The sequence below is a fragment of the Crotalus tigris genome, unplaced genomic scaffold (assembly GCF_016545835.1).
Source record: "Crotalus tigris isolate CLP2741 ecotype Arizona unplaced genomic scaffold, ASM1654583v1 scf7180000018826.840336, whole genome shotgun sequence".
In the NCBI taxonomy this organism is placed as follows: Eukaryota; Metazoa; Chordata; class Lepidosauria; order Squamata; family Viperidae; genus Crotalus; species Crotalus tigris.
Window position 1 is genome coordinate 520346 of NW_024097216.1, and position 20948 is coordinate 541293.

The following is a 20948-nucleotide window of genomic DNA, read 5'->3' on the forward strand; positions in this document are numbered from 1 at the left end:
ATCTTCCAATGCACCATTGTTGCTACTTTGTCATGCCGCTGCTTGTAATCAGTCTGTGCAATCTTCTTGCAACAGCTTACCAGGTAGTCCACTGTTTCTTCAGCTTCTTTGCATAGGCGGCACGTACTGTCTGTTGCTGTCTTCTCAATTTTGATTTTATATGCATTTGTCCTTAAAGCTTGGTCTTGTGCAGCTAGAATTAGTCCCTCGGTCTCTTTCTTCAATTTTCCTGCTCTTAGCCATTGCCAGGTCTTGTTATTATCTGCTTTCCCAGCTATTTTTTTAATGCATTGGCCATGCAGTGCTCTGTCCTCCCATGTCTCCATTCCGCTCCTCACCCGGTCCCTCCTGCAGGCCAGTCCGGCCCCCCCAGCAGTCAGCAAGCCCCCCCGATACACCAACTTCAGTGCATCCTCATCACCGCTCCCCAGACACTCCTCCAAAGCCATTCACTCTTCTTCAACCATCTGATGTACTTGTAGCATTCCTGAAGAAGAAAAAATGGCTCCGGAAGAACACCTGAAGAACAATGATGAAGATGCACCGAAATCAGCACACCAGGAAGGCTCACCGACCACTGGAGAGACCAAACCGGCCCACAAGAAAGACCAAATGAAGAACAGAATAGAGGCATGGGAAGACAAAGCACCACATGGCCAATACATCAAAAAAAAACAGCCGGGACAGCACTATTATTATTATTTTATTTTCGCACAGTCAGCCAGATGTTCAGACTGGATTTGGCATTTTGTCTACCTATCGAGTCCTTACCCAGGACCTGGGATAGGCAGATGTGGATGTTTGATGGTATTACAAATATCGTCGCAGGATGGAAGCAGTTCCTAATAAGGCCGCCTTTTGCAATTGACTAATAGCGAATTTGTCAATGCCAATTGTGTTCAAGTGGTGCTCCAGTTGTTTTGGGATTGCACCCAAGGAGCCTATGACTATTGGTACTACCCTTGCTTGCTTTTGCCACAGTCTTTCTATTTCTATTTGTAGGTCTTTGTATTTTGTTATCTTCTCCAGTTCTTTCTCTTCTATTCTGCTATCTCCAGGCACTGCCACGTCCACTATCCAGACTTTTTTGTCTTTCTTATCGACAATTGTTAAGTCTGGGGTGTTATGTTGCAGGTGCTTGTTGTTGTTGTTGTTATTATTATTATTATTATTACTACTACTACTACTACTACTACTACTACTACTACTACTACTACTACTCTGGAAATCCAGATCTAAAAGAATCCAAGATGTGTGGCTGCATATATATTAGTAGTTGCAGTGACTCAGGGGAGGTTTGGAAGGATGTGGGTAATACAGACTTCTTAAATGTTAAAGCTGAATTGATTGGGCAGCTCAGCTTGCTAAGGCTGAGTTCCAATAGACAAAGCAATTGCTTACCCTTTGCTTGCCTTGCTTCTTTTATCTGCCTTTTAATATAAACTCCCTTGGTGTGCGAGAGCATATCTATAAATTGTTATAGTTTGATGCCAACTGTTTTGTTTGAAGGTGTTCAGAAAAATATTTTTGAAAAGATCCTGACTTCGCATTTTTAAAATATATTTTTTTCTTGCCCAGGTCATGGTGGGAATGGTTTCTTGAAATTTCAAGATTCTGAAGAAATTACAAATGTGGAACTCGCTGATGCCTTTGAACAAATGTGGCAGAAAAGGAGGTAATTTCTAATCCCTCCTTTCTAGTCTGCCTGCATTTTTCTGCGTCTTCTGATTTACTTAGTGCGTGTTTAAAATTTTCATTTCATTTAGTACATTTATTTGCAATCATAGGTTTTAGCAAAATTTCATGTACTGTTTCAGCAAGCCTTAACTGGTCAGTTATTCCTCCCCCCCCCTACAATTAACAGCACTGTCAACATCTGCACTAACATTGTTCACGTTTTTACCTTTTATAATATTATGGACTATGTATCTCTAGAGTCTAGCTGATAATACAACTAAGTATTAAGGCCTTCTGTACAAAGGAAGTCATGAAGCCACTGGGCCTTTGCAATGTCCTCTGTCCAAAAATGTCTGTCAAAGCTGGTGCTTCTTTTGATTGGCTGGTTTGAAAATATAAGCTGATCTATTGGGTCATTTGCATCACCAATCTTTAAAATACCACCTGGCATCCAAGGTATAAGGGTTAGCTCATAGACATTAAGGTTATGCAAATATATTGAAAGAGGTACTTTTCTATGCAACTCAACTTACAAGTGTGTGAGACTTTTACAAACCTTTCCAGCGGAGGAAGAATATGTTCATATTGGGGTTGCATGAGCCCAACTCTAGCAAGATAAAAAACAGAGTATTTTTCTTTTCAAATTGTCCCAGATTCCCCCATCAAGAAACACTGTTGACTGGAAGTGGACAGTCCTAACTGTTTTTTTTTAAAAAACAAAAAACAAAAAACAAGTTTTATTAGTTTTTTCATTTTACAAACCAGTGCTTAAGAATCACTGTGGTGGCAGGGCAATCAATTGTCCAAAAACAAAGTCATACTCCTAAAGATCAGATTAAATCATACAAAAAAAAGTTAAAAGAAAAGCAACCCTCTCTATTCTCTCTAGTAATATATTATATTCAAGTTAATGTATTTCAGTACAACTAAGTCAGTCAAAACAATCATCAATAAGATTTCATCTAAATAAATCCAAATCTTATATTAAGCTTTACTATTACAATTGCTATATTCCATATTGCTAACATAAATACATAATTAGCACTTCAAATGTCTCTCCATTCCTCTTTTTTCCATTAATTCAATCAATATTCATTTATTAATATCATTCCTTCTTTTTTCTTAATCAGTAACATTTCATCTAAATAAATCCAAATCCTGTATTAAGCTTTACTATTTCAGTTACTATCTTCCATGTTGCTGATCTGAATACATAATTAACACTTTGGGTGTCTCCCCATTCCCTTTTTCCTTAACATAGTCAATAAACATTTATTAATATTATTTCTTCTTTTTTTCTTATTCTTCTTCCATTACAAAATAGCTATCATTTCTAATAATAAAAATATTAATTCAAAGAAGATAAGAAGATAAGAGAGAAAAGGAAAAAAAACAAAGAGAAAAAACAAAGACAAAACAAACAAAAAACCCTTTCTATTTTTATTATACTTTATAACCTATCACTCCATCAATATCTGTGTCAAACTACTTTAACTTCCTCCCAAAATTACTATAACCACAACAAACATGTTAATATGTAGACAAACGTTTTCTTATTAAATTCAAACCTTTAATTAATTTTTATTCAAACATCTTATTTAACTGTCTTAAGCCATAAATCAATCCATATCTAGTAAGCCTTTAAATCCAATATATAATCCAGCTGTTGAATTTCTTTATCTTTTCCTTTTTATAGTAGTTTGAAGATCAAAGCCAGTTTCACCATCAGAAAAAGAAACAATGCAATTTTAACTTTTTCCACAAGGTGTCCTCAGTAAGATATAAAATCTCCCAGACACCAGCAATATCATTAACAAGATCAGAAAACACAGAAAAAAAAGAGAATTCTTCAGATATAGATAAAATCCAATAGTAGATTCAATATTCAATATTAAAAAAAGTTTCCAAGACCCCAAAGTGAATAAAAAAAATAAAAACAGAGAAATAGTCACTTTAAATTAATTCAATCCATAAGCTTCTTTTTCCCACACTTACCAACGCCGCCTTCTCAGAGCAGGGAAATGATTTCAAAAGTGCTTTTTATAGGCACACACACACAAAAAAGGAGAACCAAGAGAGGAAAAGAAAAAAGTCTCACCCGGCTCAACCACGGTGATTCCTGTGCTTAGATGTTCTTCTGACTTCTGGTTACAGCGGCAAGGTGAACGGCCATTTTACTGGCAGTTCTTTCCACTGTCAGCCCAAAGGAGCAATCTCGGGCCGTGGAAGAAGCTGCCACTCTCCCACGGCCGACGAGGACCTCCTCAGTAGTAGCCGCCCCTCCAGGGGTCTACCAGCAGTGGAGAATCAGCTGGCGAAGAGAGCAGTCTGTTTGCACAGCTGTGAGCACCGCGATCCGGATCCGGAAGTCCCTAATTGTTGACATAGATCTGGATTTGAAGATCTAGCAAAATATGTATACAGATATAAATCAAAAAGTATATGTAATATTGTGTAACAGTTAATCAAAGGAAGTAGGAATCAAAAACCTTTGTTCTGAATGAGCAGACAGATCCTTTGCAAAAGGAAGACTACACAAGACTTCAGAAGGTTTATATTGACATGGAGTTGCCTTAGTGAAAGATTTCAGGATTTTACTTTGGAATAAACACACATTGAATTGTGCATTTAATCACCAATACTTTTTTTTTATGCAATGGTGATAAAACTGGATAGTTTATAAAGGTACGTTATTGTCTGTTAATGGCTAAAAACCCTGGAGGCAAAATCTCCCAGAAGACTTATTTTAAAGTAGCATTTTGTTTATGGGGCTGGATGAAGTCACCCCAGCTGATGGACAAAGGAAGATATGGCTTATCTCCTATGTTCTAGAAAGGGCTTTACTTTGTATCTGGACATTTTGTTATGCTTGATTATTGTAGAAGGCTTAAGGGCCAGCTGGTATAAACAGACATAAAGGATGCTTTTTCCCCCTTCCAGGTATAATGAATTGCTGTTTATTATTGATACATGCCAAGGGGCATCCATGTACGAACGGTTTTATTCTCCCAATATAATGGCTTTGGCTAGCAGCCAAGTTGGAGAAGATTCACTTTCTGTAAGTATATCATTTCTTATGTTAACTATATATATAGATACAGTTACCAAATGAAAATCTCTCCTAGTTTGGTGGGTATCTATCTATAAGATTTAATAGAAATATTGCTTCTGCTGGAAAGTATTGCATTTATAATGGAATGAGAATTTGTTTTAAATAAGTAGCAATACTAATTAATAATAGTGCTATAAAGAAAAGCTAGGTTTTTTAAAAATAAAAATGAAATTGTGATCCCCACATTTGGTTGCTCATGACCTTCCAGGAAGTCATGACCTTCACAATACTATTTTGAGAACCTTGGTATATTTTATTGCATATTTTGGAGGGCAAAAAACAGTTCTACAGAACTGTGACACTCTCAAAGAAGGATGAATTTTGAAAGATAAGAGAGGCAGGTAAAGAATTGCTGTTTTCTTTGGTCAGGATAGGTTTGGCAGATTGAAATATAGAGCACGTGCTACAGAACCAAATTCCTTTCCAGCACATCATGTATTTTGTTTGGCCTTATTTATTTGCTCCTATCTCTGCCACATAGTAGTTATTCATAGTTTGGGAGGTTAACCAGCTGTTGATAGAACATGTAGGTGTAAGGTTGCATTGTTCAAGTTTCATTGCTAAACATTTATATATGATAAATTCAGTATTTATAACAATATTCTCTTTTTGAAGCATCAACCAGATCTTGGCATCGGTGTCCATTTGATGGATAGATACACATTTTACGTCTTGGAATTTTTAGAAGAAATTAATCCAGCTAGCCAGACCAATATGAATGACTTGGTAAATACTTATTTAACTTGCTATTCATGAAACCACTACTGGAAAGCTGTGTGATTTGCATAATTTTACACAACTCTTTTAACACCCTTTCCTGTTTTTCCCATTGTCACTGTATTACCTCTGGTTGGGAAGAAACCTTTTTTTGGTTTAGTTTTAAACACCCAAAATGAGATTTAATTAAATGTAGGGCTTAAATCTACCTTACCTTATTAAAAAGAATCCTCTTATAGCCTGGGATCTTATTAGCAAAGCTGTGTTTTTCATTATAACCATTCTACGTTGATGTTTGAATTGTTTCTAGTTGCATACAATGCTGTCTTTCAGCTCAATTATATTAAAAAGTTATATTATGCAAGATTCAGAACATTGCTTGGTTCCTGACTCAAGCTGAAAAGTATTAGCTATAACTGAAGCTAAACGTAAGACTTAATCGCAGAGTGTAAAAAGAAGCATAAGCGATTGGTAGAGCATAAATCTCAGTGAGCAAATGATCCGACTGCCATCTCTAATTAAAGTATCAAGATTGTAATTGCTAGGAAGGGATCTGGGCATTTCATGGCCTGTGGGCAGTTCCAGTCTGGCTTGCAGCAGTGTGTGTGGGGTTTGGGATGGGGCTTGGGTGTGTGAGCATAAGCAGGGTGTCGACAGCAGAGAGCAGGGTGGGGCATCTGTGACAAGGGGCATCAGCACAACAATCCCAGTATTTCATTTCCATTTTAAGGAAATATGATGTGAATGTGAAAAGAGCTGAGGTGGCGCAGCAGTTAGAGTGCAGTACTGCAGGCCACTTTAGCTGACTGTGTTCAGCAGGTTAGCGGTTCAAATCTCACCGGCTCAAGGTTGACTCAGCCTTCCATCCTTCCGAGGTAGGTAAAATGAGGACCCAGATTGTTGAGGGCAATGTAAATATATATATATATATATATATATATATATATATATATATATATATGTATATGTATATGTATATGTATATGTATATTTACATTGCCCTCAATGTGTGTGTGTGTGTGTATATATATATACACACACACACACACACACACATTGCTTACTGGTGTACACCGCTTAGAGAGTGCTTGCATTTAAAGCGGTATATAAGTCTCATAAATAAATAAATAAATAAATAAATAAATAAATAAATGTGCTATACAATCAATCAATCAATCTCATGGGGCCCCTTGGGAAAATTAATTTCTCATCCCTACAGTAGAAGCAAATCTCCTGATTGTGTATGGTAAATAACTAGCAACATTCAGAATCCAATCCTAAGCACGTTTCCCCTCCTCCCTCAGAAATAAGTCTCTTTGAACTGAGAAGGATTCCTTCTCTGCTAGGCATGTTTAGGATGCTTTTTTCATTTATTTGAAATGTTAACATGGTCCTACAGTTTAGGACCATACCTCTTCTGGAAGCTGGAATTATGCAGGAGAGTGGTGTGGTTTGAATATGTTCAGGAGATGCTATATGGCAAATCAGTCTGCATATGATGAAAATTTTCCACTGGATGCCTAAGGAGAAGACAGACTCCTGGCCATTCTTCCATAAATGATCTTTTATAACAGTTTTTCTAACGGAATTCTGCATAAACGTATAGCCAGGTGATATGAAGCAGCAATATTGAATATATATATCTATATATTAATAGATAAGGATTAGCTTGCCTCTCAAAAATCTTTCATATTATGTTAAGTAAGAGATAGCGGTACACATGCTATCCACTCATATTCCGTTTTGCAGATTTGAGCAATATCCTGTTTAAATTCAGTGTTGCTTAACATGCTATGTCAAGAGATATGAGTTGTGAATCTAAATCTCAAAAGTCTTTTTTCACATGAGAGAGCAACTGTGTAAAATCATTTACAAGTATTTAAGTTTACGGACTGAGCTGGTACTTCACTAGAAAAGATGTTATCAGTTTTGCAGTAAGCAGCTCACATTGCTAAGCTTAATAGTGAGATAGAACTGAATAAGTAGCCAACGTTCAGCTGAGAAAGAAGTTTCATTATTAAATCTGACAAAATCTATTTTAAAAATAGGGTATAATTGTGTGAGAATGAGGGATATATAGGTAATCATTGATTTATGACCATAATTGAGCCTGGAGTTATCTTCGTAAGTCATGGTGGTTAAGTGTAACCATGATTGATTTTATGACTGTTTTTGTGGCAGTCATTAAGGAATTTGGCAATCATTAAATGAATCCATTTTCCCCAAAGCGCATTTTTTGCCAGAGATTGGAACACTGGTTTCTGGCAAAAAATGCCAGAAATCATGGTTATGTGACAGTAGAATGCTGCAAACAGCTATAAATGTGGGCCTGTTGTCAAGCATCCAAAATGTCATCATATGACTATGGGGAGGGGGGAGGCAGCCACTGGAACTTCAAAATGGGTCATAAGTAGCTCTGAGTAGGTTTGTTGCATAAATCTAGGACTACCTATATTATAATGATAAACTGTCATTCCATTTTGAACAGGTTTGTCTGCCACACTTTGTGTTTTCTGGAATCCATTAACTTACTAGAAACTAAATAATTAACAGATAAATAAAATGCCATCTTGAATATTGTGAAAAATGGGCCAGTGAGTTAGAAATTGCATTGTAGAAATTGGTGATCTTATACCGTAGCAGATTTACTGGGTCTTCAGTATTAACATTTTTAAATTTTACTTTATCTTTGATATCTAGGAAAACATAGAGTTACAACCCTGCCCATATTTCCAGATATGTGGCCTCATTAAACATTGTTGGATTCACTTCTGAATAGCACATATAGGAGAAATAAATGGTTTTAGGATGATACGTAGAGTTTGGCTATTGGGATTTCGAATAAGATGGTTGGTTTCTAAATTTGATAGTAGATAGATAGATAGATAGATAGATAGATAGATAGATAGATAGATAGATAGATATAGACAGATAGGCAGACGGACAGACAGGCAGATAGACAGATAGATAGATAGACGATAGGTAGATAATAAAATTATGTCCTGTGCTTGAACATTCCATTCTTGCTTTGTCCCTACATTCTTTGATTGGGGCAAACAGTCATTTTTAGAAATATCTGTGTTAATTTCCATCTAGGATTTGATTGGTTTAGAGGTAAACTGATTTTAATATGACACCAAATTATGGATTTCTAGAAAATTATTCAAGTAACTGAAATCTGTAATTCGGAGATGAAATTCTATGTAACTCTGTAGCAAGGTACCAGTGATAGAAATATGGTTTGTCAGTTCTGTTGAATTAAACCTTTCACTCTAAAAATGAATAAAACTATTTAAATTCCAATATTATTCCTATTGGGGAACTGAAAAACCACGTCACAAGGTGTACATTGGTATTGGATGATCAGACCTAGTTGGGAAAGAATGCAGCAAAGGTTTTTATGAAGATTTGAAACAAAATATCTTCTTTATAGTTTCAGGTATGCCCTAAAAGTTTATGTGTGTCAACACCTGGACACCGGACAGATCTGTTTCAGAGAAATCCTGACAATGTCTTGATAACTGATTTTTTTGGGAGTGTACGAAAAGTGGAAATTACAACTGAGACAGTTTCTCTGGATCCTAATTTGGCACCTGCAGAGACAAGGTATTTTGGTTTATTTTTTGAAGCTCAGATATTTATAAATGAATAAATAATTAAAAATATACATCAAGCTACAAAGACAATTGATCCATACAGATAAATGCCAGAATGTGTGTACAAACTGGAATAACCTTACTGCAAAAAGATTCTAGGTGATGTTCAGGAAGACACTGTGTGAACATTCATTTATGTGTATAGTTTGAGTTTTGTACTTTGTTTCTTGGAAACTATGGGAATAGAGGAAACAATAGAAGCGTGCATGATTTGATAGTATATTGATTTAAGAATCCCCCCAAAAGTAAGATCCAGTATTTGAGAAGCCTCAGGGCTCATGTTTGATACTAATTTACTCATGAACATTGGAAATCTAAAATTTATTTATTTATTCAAAACACTAATACTCAGAAAGTTACATTACAATCAGAATATATGAAGAGAGAATATAAAATATGGAGTACAGGTAGTCCTTGACTTACAATCATAATTGGGGCCAAAATTTCCATTGCTGTGCAAGGCAATTGTTAAATGAGTCACAACTGATTTTACAAGTTTTTTTGCCACGTTGGGAAATGAATCTGGTTTCTTTCATTGACTTTGGCAGAAACTAGCTGGGAAGGTCACATGACTTTGGGATGTTGCAACTGTCGTAAATACATCCCGAATACCAAGGTCCTCACATGATTGTGAAGATGCTATGACAGTTGTAACTTGGAGGATCAGTTGTAAGTCACTTTGTTTGGTAACTTTGGACAATCATTAAATGAATGGTTGTAAATCAAGGATTACCTGTATGCAGGCATATAGTGTGCCTTTTTTGTGTGCTTCACTTTATTGTGTTTCATGGATTTGGTTTTTTTTTAACAAATTGAAGATTTGTGGCAATCCTGTGTCAAGGACACCTATTGTGGTGCCAATTTTCCAACACCATTTGCTCACTTTCTGTCTGTGTTGCATTTTGATAATTCTTGCAATTTTTGTAGTTTTTCAGCCTTTTTCATCATTATTAATCAGATGATGATTAGCATTTTTATCAATTTTTTTTAATTAAGGTACATACATTTTTAGAGATAAAGCTATTGCAATGTAACTTTTATATGCATAAGGAAACCAAAAAATTTGTGTGACTTACTTTATTGCAATATTCATTTATTGTGATAGACTGGAATCAAACTCACAATATGTCTGAGATATGACTGTATCTGGACACCAGAGTATCCAATACCTACTGGGTGTAGGTATGGAGAACTGGAAAAGTCATTGTGGGAATCCTATACAATATGTGTATTTTTTTCTTACAGTTAGAAACAGTAAATAATTTGAGTTCCAGTTCATAAGCAGAGTTTGTGAATTCAGAATCAAAACCAGTATCTTTAGTGGAGTACAATGAACAGATGCAAGGAATGATGATGACAATATACTTTTATATATAATCAATTTCAATTCTTGGAGACTTGGATTCATCTTATATAAATGGGAAAAAGTATGCAGCAGAATTTGTAAGCATAGCAATATAGCACAATTGAAATATTGCCTCCGTATCTTTGATTGGTGGGATTGGGAGAAAAATAAAAGGTAGAGAAAAGATCCATCTGAAGTATGTAACGTTTATGGAATGTACATTTTCAGGCAACAAGCTGAATTTATATGCGGTCTTATGTTGCCATCTGTTGGAAGCTCTTGGGATAAAAAAAACACCTTTTGTCTCATTTTATCTACAAGTTGCCATAGACTGCAAAAAATGTGTTGCACATATGTTGTATCAGTAAGGTTTCATACTTCATTTCTGAAGTAATTTGTCTTTTTCAAAGTAATAATTACATCTTTTTCTAGATCAGGCCTTTAGTATTTGCAGTATAAAGTATTATGTTAATCTTGTTTATAGAACAAAGATATTTATTCTATTTAATTCCATCATGCTTTTGAGCTTTTTGTTCTCCTGAAGCGTCTCTGTATTAGGAGAATTATCAGTGCAAGCATGTATTTGAATGGGAATTTCCAGCTGGATCTCCTTGGTTTGAGTGTGACTCAAGATAATGGCCAGTATAGCATTGCCTTTCCTTATTTTATATGTGTGTGAGAGAGATAAAGGAGGAGAAAAGAACACATTTACCCAGAGAAGTATAAATAAAAAGATAGAACAATGAGACAGAAATAAAATATGAAACATGAGCAAATGGATAAGTGCTTTGAGAGATGAAGTATACTGAAAAGTCTGATTAAATGTACCGTATATGCCGGCGTATAAGGCGACTTCCGCAAGCGCTAAAATCGGTGCCAAAGACGGGGGTCGTCTTATATGCCGAGTCGTCTTATATGCCGGAAATACTGGTAGTTTCCGATGTATAAGATGATGTTCTAGGAATTCGGCTTGGCGACAAAGATGGGGGTCGTCTTATACGCGGGTCGCCTTGTACGCCGGCATATACGGTATCTCCATTGTAGTGGGATGTGATGTTGGCTTGCAAAGCAGTCTCTAATTTAGATAGATACCCTATCTTGCATAGAATTGTATGAATGTGTTTAGGGTAAACTAGACCGTGTTTATGCTTTGGGGTCATAATTGACTGAGATTGTTTTTATTGTTACTAGACAATGTGGCATGTGTACGACTAAGACTCATAATCTAGTCTACCATCTTCTCTGTCTTACTAAGAAGTCCAATATGAAAAACCCATTTGACCAAAGCTATGATGGGCAGCAGAGATTAATAACTATGGCCCATCAGGTAAAGAACCTGGCTTATTGAAAATTGAGAATGTAAGAGGAGAATTTGGTAAAATGACATAAATGAAATGAAAGAACAGAAAATGGATATGTTGTATACCTTGAAAGCCAAGAGAAAGGATGTAATAGTTCTAATCTTGATCATGAATATATATAAACTAGTTGTAGATTTAATTATAGATGAAAAGGCTAAAATGAACATTAGACAGTATCAAAAGATATTTTGTATGATTTTAAGAATATAATTTTATTAATCATTAATGCTTTAGATTGTCTTCTTATTATAAAATAATTTGTACATATCTCACTGGTGTATGTAGTCATTAATTTAAATAGCCCAAGAACTTATTCTTTTTTTATATAGATATTTTATTGTTTTTTTAACTATAACAATCTTCAGTGCCTGGTGCACAGCGTGTTGTCTTGGTTTATATTTTAACAAGAAAAAAAGAACAGTAATAACAGTCAATAATGATTAAATTTGATAATTCCATAATTAATATATTAACTAATAATACATTTCTTTGGTCTTTCCTTCTCCCATTTGTATTTTCCTTCTTCAACCTTAGCCAAAATGTAATTCTTAATATTTTCAATATATAAATGATTAGGTATAGACATTTTTTATATTTATACAAATAATAATAATCACTCTATATAACACTTTTTAAGCTTATCTTATTCTCATAACCATCATCTCATTAATTCAGCATACATCCTATTTTTATAATTTTTGTTTGCTTAGATTCCCTTATATTCAATCCAATTCTTATCAGTCATAATTTCTTCATATTAGTCATCTCACTGTCTAAATCAGTGGTTCTCAACCTGTGGTTTGCGATCCTTTTGGGGGTCGAACGACCCTTTCACAGGGGTCACCTAAGACCATTGTAAAACACATATTTCTGATGGTCTTAGGAACCAAGACAGTGCTCCGCATCCATCTCCGCATGGCCTCCGCCATTTGCAGAGTCTCTCTCTTGGACTTACCTCCTGCAGGGCTCCTGATTGGCCCTGCGCCCGGGTGCCCCACCCCCTGGGAGAAGCGCGGCCAGGGCCTCGTGGCCTTGGAGCTGTCCGGGGAAGCCCAGGGATCCCTGCTGGGAGTGGCCCGCTGGAGGCTCCGCTGAGCGGGCCAGCCCTCCGGCAAGCCACGGCCCAAGGGAGACCAGCCCCTGTGATCCCCAGCCAGCCAGACCATTGGACCCGCTGGCCAGGAAGATGCGGCGGAGTCCAGGCTGCCGGGAAGGAAGAAGGAGATTCAGCAAAGGTAGAAGAGGAGAGCCGCCTCCTGGGGCCCAGCACTGGCGGCGGCTTCCTTGCCACCCTCTTCCTCCTCCCCTTCTTCCTCCTACTGCCTCCAAGGCAGCTCGGGCAGGCGCCGGGGCAAAAGTGGTGCCTGGGGGGAGAAGCCGGGCTGGCAGAGGGGCTGGCTGGGGCCACGCAGCACCAGCCCCCACCATGGCTCCATCGGATGGACAGAGGGCGAGGCTGGGCAGCGCAGAGTCCCGGCTGGGGCGGCTGATGTGGTTTTCTCACTCTTCTCTTCTTCTTCCTCCTGCTGCTCCCAAGGCGCTCGGGCGGGCGCCGGGGCAAGAGGGTTGCCTGGGGGGGAGCAGCCGGGCTGGTGGAGGGGCTGGCGGGCTGCGCGGCTCCATTGGATGGGCAGAGGGCGAGGCCGGGCAGCGCGGAGTCCCAGCTGGGGTGGTGGCAGCGGTTTTCTTGCCCTTCTCCTCTCCTTCCTCCTGCCCCCAAGGCAGCTTGGGCGGGTGCTGGGAAGAAGAGGGGTGCCTGGGGGGGAGCAGCCGTGCTGGCAGAGGGGCTGGCGGGCCATGTTGCTCCCGTCCCCACCGCGGCCCGCCAGAAAGAGAGAGAGAGAAAGAGATTAGAGGAAAGAGAAAAACGGGGAGAGGAAATAGAAAAAGAGGAAAGAGGGAAAGAGAGGAAAAAGGGAGAGAGAGAAGGGAGAGGAAAGAGAAGAGAGAAAGAGAGGAAAGAGAAAGAGGAAAGAGAAAGAGAGGAAAGAGAAACAGGAAAAAAGAGAAGAAAGAGAGGAAAGAAAGAGAAAGAGAGAGAGGAAAGAGAGAAAGAGGGAGAGGAATGGCGCTTCTCCAACCAGGCTGGGCAGAGTCGGCAGAGCGGCCTTCCTGCCCCCCCCTCCCCGGCCAGCTGGATGGGTGGTTGGGGGTCACCACAACATGAGGAACTGTATTAAAGTGTCGCGGCATTAGGAAGGTTGAGAACCACTGGTCTAAATTTTCCCATTTAGTTACATCATCCCAATATTTTATGTCATGCATTATAAAAATACTCTATTTTTTATCTGTCTTATAATATCTAGATACAACCCTTTTTAATCAGTTTATATTTTACTTATATATTAATAAAAGTTACATCAATCTACTATTTTAACATTTAATATATTATAAAACATACTATATTACTTAAATCTCATTATGCTTCTTGTTATAAGGCCCCTTAATGTTCAAACGTCTCTGTTCTTTTAGCCATATTCAAACAAATGTTTATTCACATAATAGTCCGTCTGGTAGAGCGAGTCTAATCTCTTGTATCTGTCTCTGATCTTTTTCTTTTGCCAAGTAATTTTCCAAGTTGATGTAATCCGCTTACCCAACAGTTCCTGTATTGTTGGGAATACAAAAGATAAAGTAAGTAAGATAAATTCTTTCTGTCCCCCAAAATTTATTAGTTCTCCTAATAATTCCATTTTTTGTTGTATCAGAACCTTGTAGATTTTTTCCTCTTTGTGTCAAATTGTAATTCTTTTCCTTTGTTATTTCATCAATTTGAACATACTCTTCTAGTTTGTAATCTGCTGTCTGATTTGTTTGTTTCTTTGTTGTTATTTCCTGGGTATTTTTTAATTGTAGATTCAGATTGAAAATATGCTTATTTAAATCCTCAAAGTTGTTTCAAATTTCATCGTGGTTTGAATCTATTGTCATTTGTATTTGTCCTAACATTACATATATTTCCTCTGGGAAAGTATTTATCTTGTCTTGAAGTATTACTTCTGGAGGCCCTTGATTTTCCAGGCTAAGTCCTTCAAGAGAAAATATTGAACGTGGCATCCTGTCATTTTTTGATACATATGTGATATCCATGTTATCTCCCCCCTTCAAATAATCTTTCATCAATGTTTTAATTCAAAAGTCAATTTATCAGTCAGTCAAAATTACAGATTCAGTATATTAAGCCACTTTAAATCTTGCAAATTCTCCTCTAAATTAGCCAAAAAGCCAAAGTTTTTATTTTCCATAAACAATTCTTAGATTTAAGCAACAGTCCAGGTGTTTTGTTTTGTTTTGTTTTTTTTCTTTCAAACACTTTTTAATCTTATAGCTGGCTCTTCCTTTATTCCCAGCTGTCTTCAAGGTCTTCAAAGAAATTACTTTTTCTTGTTTCTGGGCATTCTGCCAATTTCTGAGTCCTTATTATTAGTTTTCTATTCTTTGATTCTCCACTAGGTGTTAGCAGTCATTTCTTTTTTCAGTTTTTCTTTCCATCAAAAAATTATTTTTGTTATAATTGTCTAGACTGAAATATTTTAAATCAAATTTTAGTATATCTCTTTCAACCTTTTATGTTAATTCGCCGCTTCAGTCTGTAAGGGAATGGGGATATAATCCCCTCCTTTCACTTCTGGAGGTTTTCTTGCTTTGGGGATCTTTTCAAGGATTTAAATAGTAGATAAAAGAAAGAAGATCAGTACTCTCACCAATTCCAAGCATGCTGTTCCCCGATGTTTAAGTTCATGCTCTGGGACTTTGGCTGCAAGCAACTTGGGCTAGACCAGGGATATACAACCTTGGCTCTTTTATGACTTGTGGACTTCAACTCCCACAATTCCTGAGCCATCATGGCTCAGCTTTGAAACCTTTCCCTTTCCCCTCAGCATGGCTGGCTCAGGAATTCTGGGAGCTGAAGTCCACAAGTCATAAAAGAGCCAAGGTTGCCTACCCCTGGGCTAGACGCTGATCTCACATTAGCCTTTCTCTAGCCGGGTTCAGAGGGCTTTTCCCGGATCAAATGAAGCGATTGCTGTCACTTCATGATTGATGGGGTCCCCTCCTTCACAGTTACCTCTCTGGGGCAACTTTGGACCCATCTAGGGTCCACCAAGCAGGAAGAAACTAGCTGTGGGGAGTGGAGGTCTGCTCTTGCGCTGCCATGCGCTGCAGATGCAAAAACTGGAAGCCCCCAAGAACTTCTTTAAAATCATTCAAATAATCCTAGAAGTTGTTTAAATTCAAATTCTCCGAATAGAAAGCCTTCTGCTCGTTTCAGTATAAGTACTGCATACAGTTTTCAGTACTGTTTCCCTCTTTTCAGGCATGATTTATTGTGAAGTTTATTGAAAATGAATGCTATTACTTTTGTGAAATCCGATACAAGCAGTATGTTCAAATTTGTTCCCAATTCACAACTGATTATTTTTTTCCACTTCTAATCTGAAGGTATACTTTCTTTATTCAGAAGCTCTTGAGAGATTGTCACAGTGAAGGATTCCAATTTCTAGTACTAAAATTGAGAAAAAAGACTGCATTTTTATATTCTAATTAGTTCCTGCAAAGTTTAGAATGAATCAAATTGCATACTTTGTATATTTTTATACAAATATACACCATATTGGACTGTCATTAAGCATTGTGTATTGATTTTGATAAATGATAGACTGGAAACCTCTAAGAAATCCTGTGTAAAATACAAAGATGCAAACTGAATATTCTTGCAATTGCCACATTTTAAAGTTTAGAATTAATTAATTTTTGCCACATTTCATTTCATGTCCAAAATTAATTCTTTTCTCTAAATGTGTTGAAAAATATATATGGATTTGTGTGGTTCTGTATATAACCACGTTTCATTTAGCAATTAATTTGTTTAGCAAACACAGTGTTAATAAAAATAATTTTTTGACCAATGCAAGCAGTTACAATCAAATTTCATCATGTCTGTCAACAATGCACACTGGAGTGTTAATAATGCTGGCAAAGCTGCACAAGAGAAATTTATTCGAAAGAGAAGACAGCAACAAATGATCTTTTCAGTGACTCTTTCTCTCCCTTTCTCTGTCATGTGTTCATTTAGCAGCCATTTTGCTTAATGACCTAGTTCTTTGAAATGTGAACAAAATCATTAAATGAGGAGTAGGTATATTACTGTATGTGTGTATTTTTCCTCCTATTTGGTGGAGTGACTAGTAGTACCTAGTGTTTTCACCAATATTTTGCGTTGGAAAGCCTGTCAATATCACTAAACAGACAGAGACTTCATAGTTTTTCCTGATTTTTCAGAATAGTTTTCTCTGAAAATCTCAAACTTCATTAAAATATTATTTAAATAAACTTCAACAGAGACAGCAATTGGGAGTGTATTTTTAAAAATGTATATTTTTCTCACAAGTTGCATTTTGCTGTGGAGATTGAATCATATATGAGATGTTTGAGGGTATATTAGTGTAATTCTAGAGATGTGGGTTTTTTTTTAAGTTTCGTTGAGTTTAATATGGCTTCATGTGGGGTGCTGTTGGGGCAGTCCAGGAAATCTGTCTTAGGCATAATTCAGGGATTGTTTACAGCAAACATTAATAACTCATGAAGATGCCATAATTCTATCATGGGACTTGAGCAGCCTTTTAATTTTGCCTTTTTTACTTTTGCTGCTTATCCATAAGTTGCCTAATCTCCGGAGAAGCATTACATTACATGCATCATGCCACACAATGTTATATTGGAGGAAAGGAGGTATTCTTCATTAACATGGACGGTTTGGTATATCAATATTTTATCACCGGAGTGTATTGATGTGGAAGATTCGCTTGCGGATGTGTGCATGTCCTTGGTGGCGTGCAATATATTAAACAGATTTAGAAGGATGATGAATGGGATAATAAGCTAACAAAATTCTCATGAGGGAATGTTAGCATAATATTCTGGGTGAGTATTTGTAAATATATACAGGTAGTCCTTGACTTACAACAGCTCATTTAGCGATCATTCGAGGCTACAAAATGTGACTTACGACCATTTTTTACACGCGCATTGCATGGTCCCGTGATCAAAATTCAGACGCATATTTATGATGGTTATAGTGTCCCAAGACTTTTTGCAACCTTCTGACCAGAAAAATCAATGAAGCCAGATTCACTTAACAACTATGTTACTAACTTAACAACTACAACAATTCACTTAACAACTGTGGCAAGAAAGGTTATAAAATGGGGCAAAACTCATGTCTCACTTAGCAACAGAAATTTTAAGATCAATTCTAGTCGTAAGTCAAAGACAGCCTGTATTTTGAGCATTGTGGAAATCAAATTCTTATTGTGATGTCTGCGTTTGTGGAGTCCTTAGTGCTCTCTGAGCTTGATTAGGGTTTTTTTTGTAGATGTTTCCTTATCCAACTAAGTAACATCATCAGTGCTAGTAAGGAATGCAGTTTGCTGTCAGTTTATATTCTAGTGTCTTGCCCTGTCAGTGTTCTTGGTGGTTCCTTGATTAGGTTGTTTATTTACTGTTAGTTTGGGTGTCTAGTATTAATCTTGGTGTTAATCTCTTCTTATCTGGGTATTGATTGCTGGTCAGGAGGTATTTTAGTTTTTTGATTGTCTCTATTGAATGTCTGTGTTCTGAGGTCTTGTTATCTTAATTGGTTTTTACTGTGATCTGACCAAATGTTTCCAAATTAATCAGGAGTTATGTGCTCCTTTAACATTAATAATATATATCGTGACTTGGAATTAGTGTTAAGTCCGGTAACAGCATGAGTAGGTCCCTATAGGCTTTCAGAAGTAGTTTGCCATTACTCCTTCCTAGAGCAGAGAGAAAGTGCCTGGCCCAAGGTCACCCATCTGGTTTTATACCTAAGATGGGACTAGAATTCATGGTCTCCTAGTTTATAACATGATTCCTTTATTATTAAACTAAATTAAAACCAAAAGGGAAAAAAGCCCAGAGATCAGACTAAATATACCATAAAAATTGGAACAGCAGCATAAAAAGTTTTTTAGCTAAATCGTGGAAATGTTTCAGAAGTGATTGCAAAACTAATGTCTTAGTGGCTAAGGCAAATGAGATACACTCTGAATAGTTTCTCTGCTTTCTTCACTGTACAAAAGTAGGTCAAATTCTTCTCCCTGGAGCAAGTAGTTAGCAAAACATTCAGTTCTATCCCTGAGTTCTTCCTATTGGGATGGAGGGAAAGGAAACAATATTCTTTTGTTGTGGTGCTTTGCTTCTGATTGCTATTCTTCAAAGGAGATCCTTTACCAGTGTCAACTCTGCTTCACAATCAGGATGAATGATGGAGAGAAGTACGACCTATTGGCTGTTGCTTTTCTTCCCTTTGCTCTCTATACCTCCTTCATGTCCCACGATACCTAGCCTGCAATTCCAAGTGTATTGAGATTTCTTTTACTCTAGCATAGCAACAAATGCTGTGTTCAGCTGTTATACACAACCCAGAGTCGTGTTTTGTGAGATGGGTGACTGTACAAATTTGACAAAGGAAGAAATAAGTCAGAAGAATACTCCCTCAGAACATTCATGATTTAAGGACCTCCACAAAAGCAAGCTTATATTGAACAACCTTCTGGATTTATACCAATGTGCACAGTAAATGTGCACAGTAAATATATAACCCAAAACAACTTATGTGGGGGGGGGGAGAATTTTCTGGGCTTCTGGATTTAGTCAGCGTGATTCACAGTATCTGTCACAAGGCCATGGCTGCGATTCTTGGCAAAAGATTCATGCACAGGTTACTTGACTGCCGCTTGACTAAGCCATAGCTGTTCCCTTCGATTTTCTTGGAGCAGTTTTTCAGCAATATATATATATATATATATATATATATATATATATATATATATATATATAGAAATAAAAACAAAAATGCGACTCTTGGGGGTATTCATATTGTCAAAATAATGATCACCAAGAGAATATCTATCAAAAATAGAATTTAATCCACCAAGCTTTCGTCAAATACATTTGACATCGTCAGGGTTAAAATTAATTTGTTTAGCAAACAAAGTGGGAAGCAGTCTTGAGAACAAAAAGGTTAAATAACACTGGGATAAGCTAGTTTCAAGCTGAGGCAATACAGTTTTGTGACCATATATCCCAGCTTGCTACTATTAATTTAGGGGAAGCAGATTAATATATTCCTTACAACTACTTGTTTTAGGTCTAAATCAGATGCCTTTATTTTACCAGAAGATGGCAGCTATGCCAAGCAGAATATTTCAGTTGATTTTTATTTTAAGCTAGAGGATTCTGGCAAGCTTGAAAGTACCGTGGAATTAGATTGAAGTATTAAAAACACAAATTAAGGCATTTTATTATAGAAATTTAAAAAAAATGATTGCATTATCCAGTCACACTGTTTTATGCCAACAGAACAATGGCTTGGTGAAAAATTGGAGAAGTGAAAATTGAAGATTGGTTTTACAAGAAAATATAAAAAAGTCATTATTTAATGAAGTTATTCCAATTCAATTGATCAACATTAACTCTGGCAATAAAATTGCAGCACAGCAGTATGGTGTTATGTTAGAGATACAGGATAGAATTGGTTGCTTTTTCTATTAACCTTCAGATCTCTCATTCCACTTTTTAAAATTACAGGCAGCATAGCACTGAGTCCCACTTGGGTTCACACATCAGACTAGCAGTGAGATATCTAAATTAACAAAGTTAGAACCATTCTGTATTTGACAAAAAAGATTTACCTCTGCAATGGCTGGGAAGTACAGAGCACTTACGATGTACATAAATAGTACAAAGATCTTTATTTGGCTCTTGAGCAGCAGCGTGGGATTCTTCTTTCATGGCGAGGAATGTTTTTTGTAGCAATAAGCTGATCAATAGTATTTTGCATATTTATTTATGAAATTTATAGATCACCCCAATCAGTTACAATTCTGGGTGTTTGACCCCCCCATATTTATTTTTTTTTAAAAAACCCAAAACATTATACAATACTCGATCATCCACTTTTTCCCAAGAACCAGGGTTTATTTAAATAGGATCAGGCTGTACAAATTTTGAGAGGAATGCCAGAAGAGGCTACTTCCCGGGTTCCACCAGAT

At 36.9% G+C, this 20948-nt stretch overlaps 1 protein-coding gene across 1 annotated transcript in view; it reads left to right on the forward strand.

Annotated features, from left to right (window-relative positions):
- PIGK (phosphatidylinositol glycan anchor biosynthesis class K) overlaps nt 1-20948 on the forward strand; it is a 105618-nt gene that overhangs the window by 13996 nt on the left and 70674 nt on the right. The window contains exons 6-9 of the mRNA XM_039356644.1: nt 1579-1675; nt 4618-4735; nt 5405-5515; nt 8940-9112. Coding sequence (XP_039212578.1) covers nt 1579-1675; nt 4618-4735; nt 5405-5515; nt 8940-9112 — 499 coding nt within the window. The remainder of the gene's footprint in view (nt 1-1578; nt 1676-4617; nt 4736-5404; nt 5516-8939; nt 9113-20948) is intronic.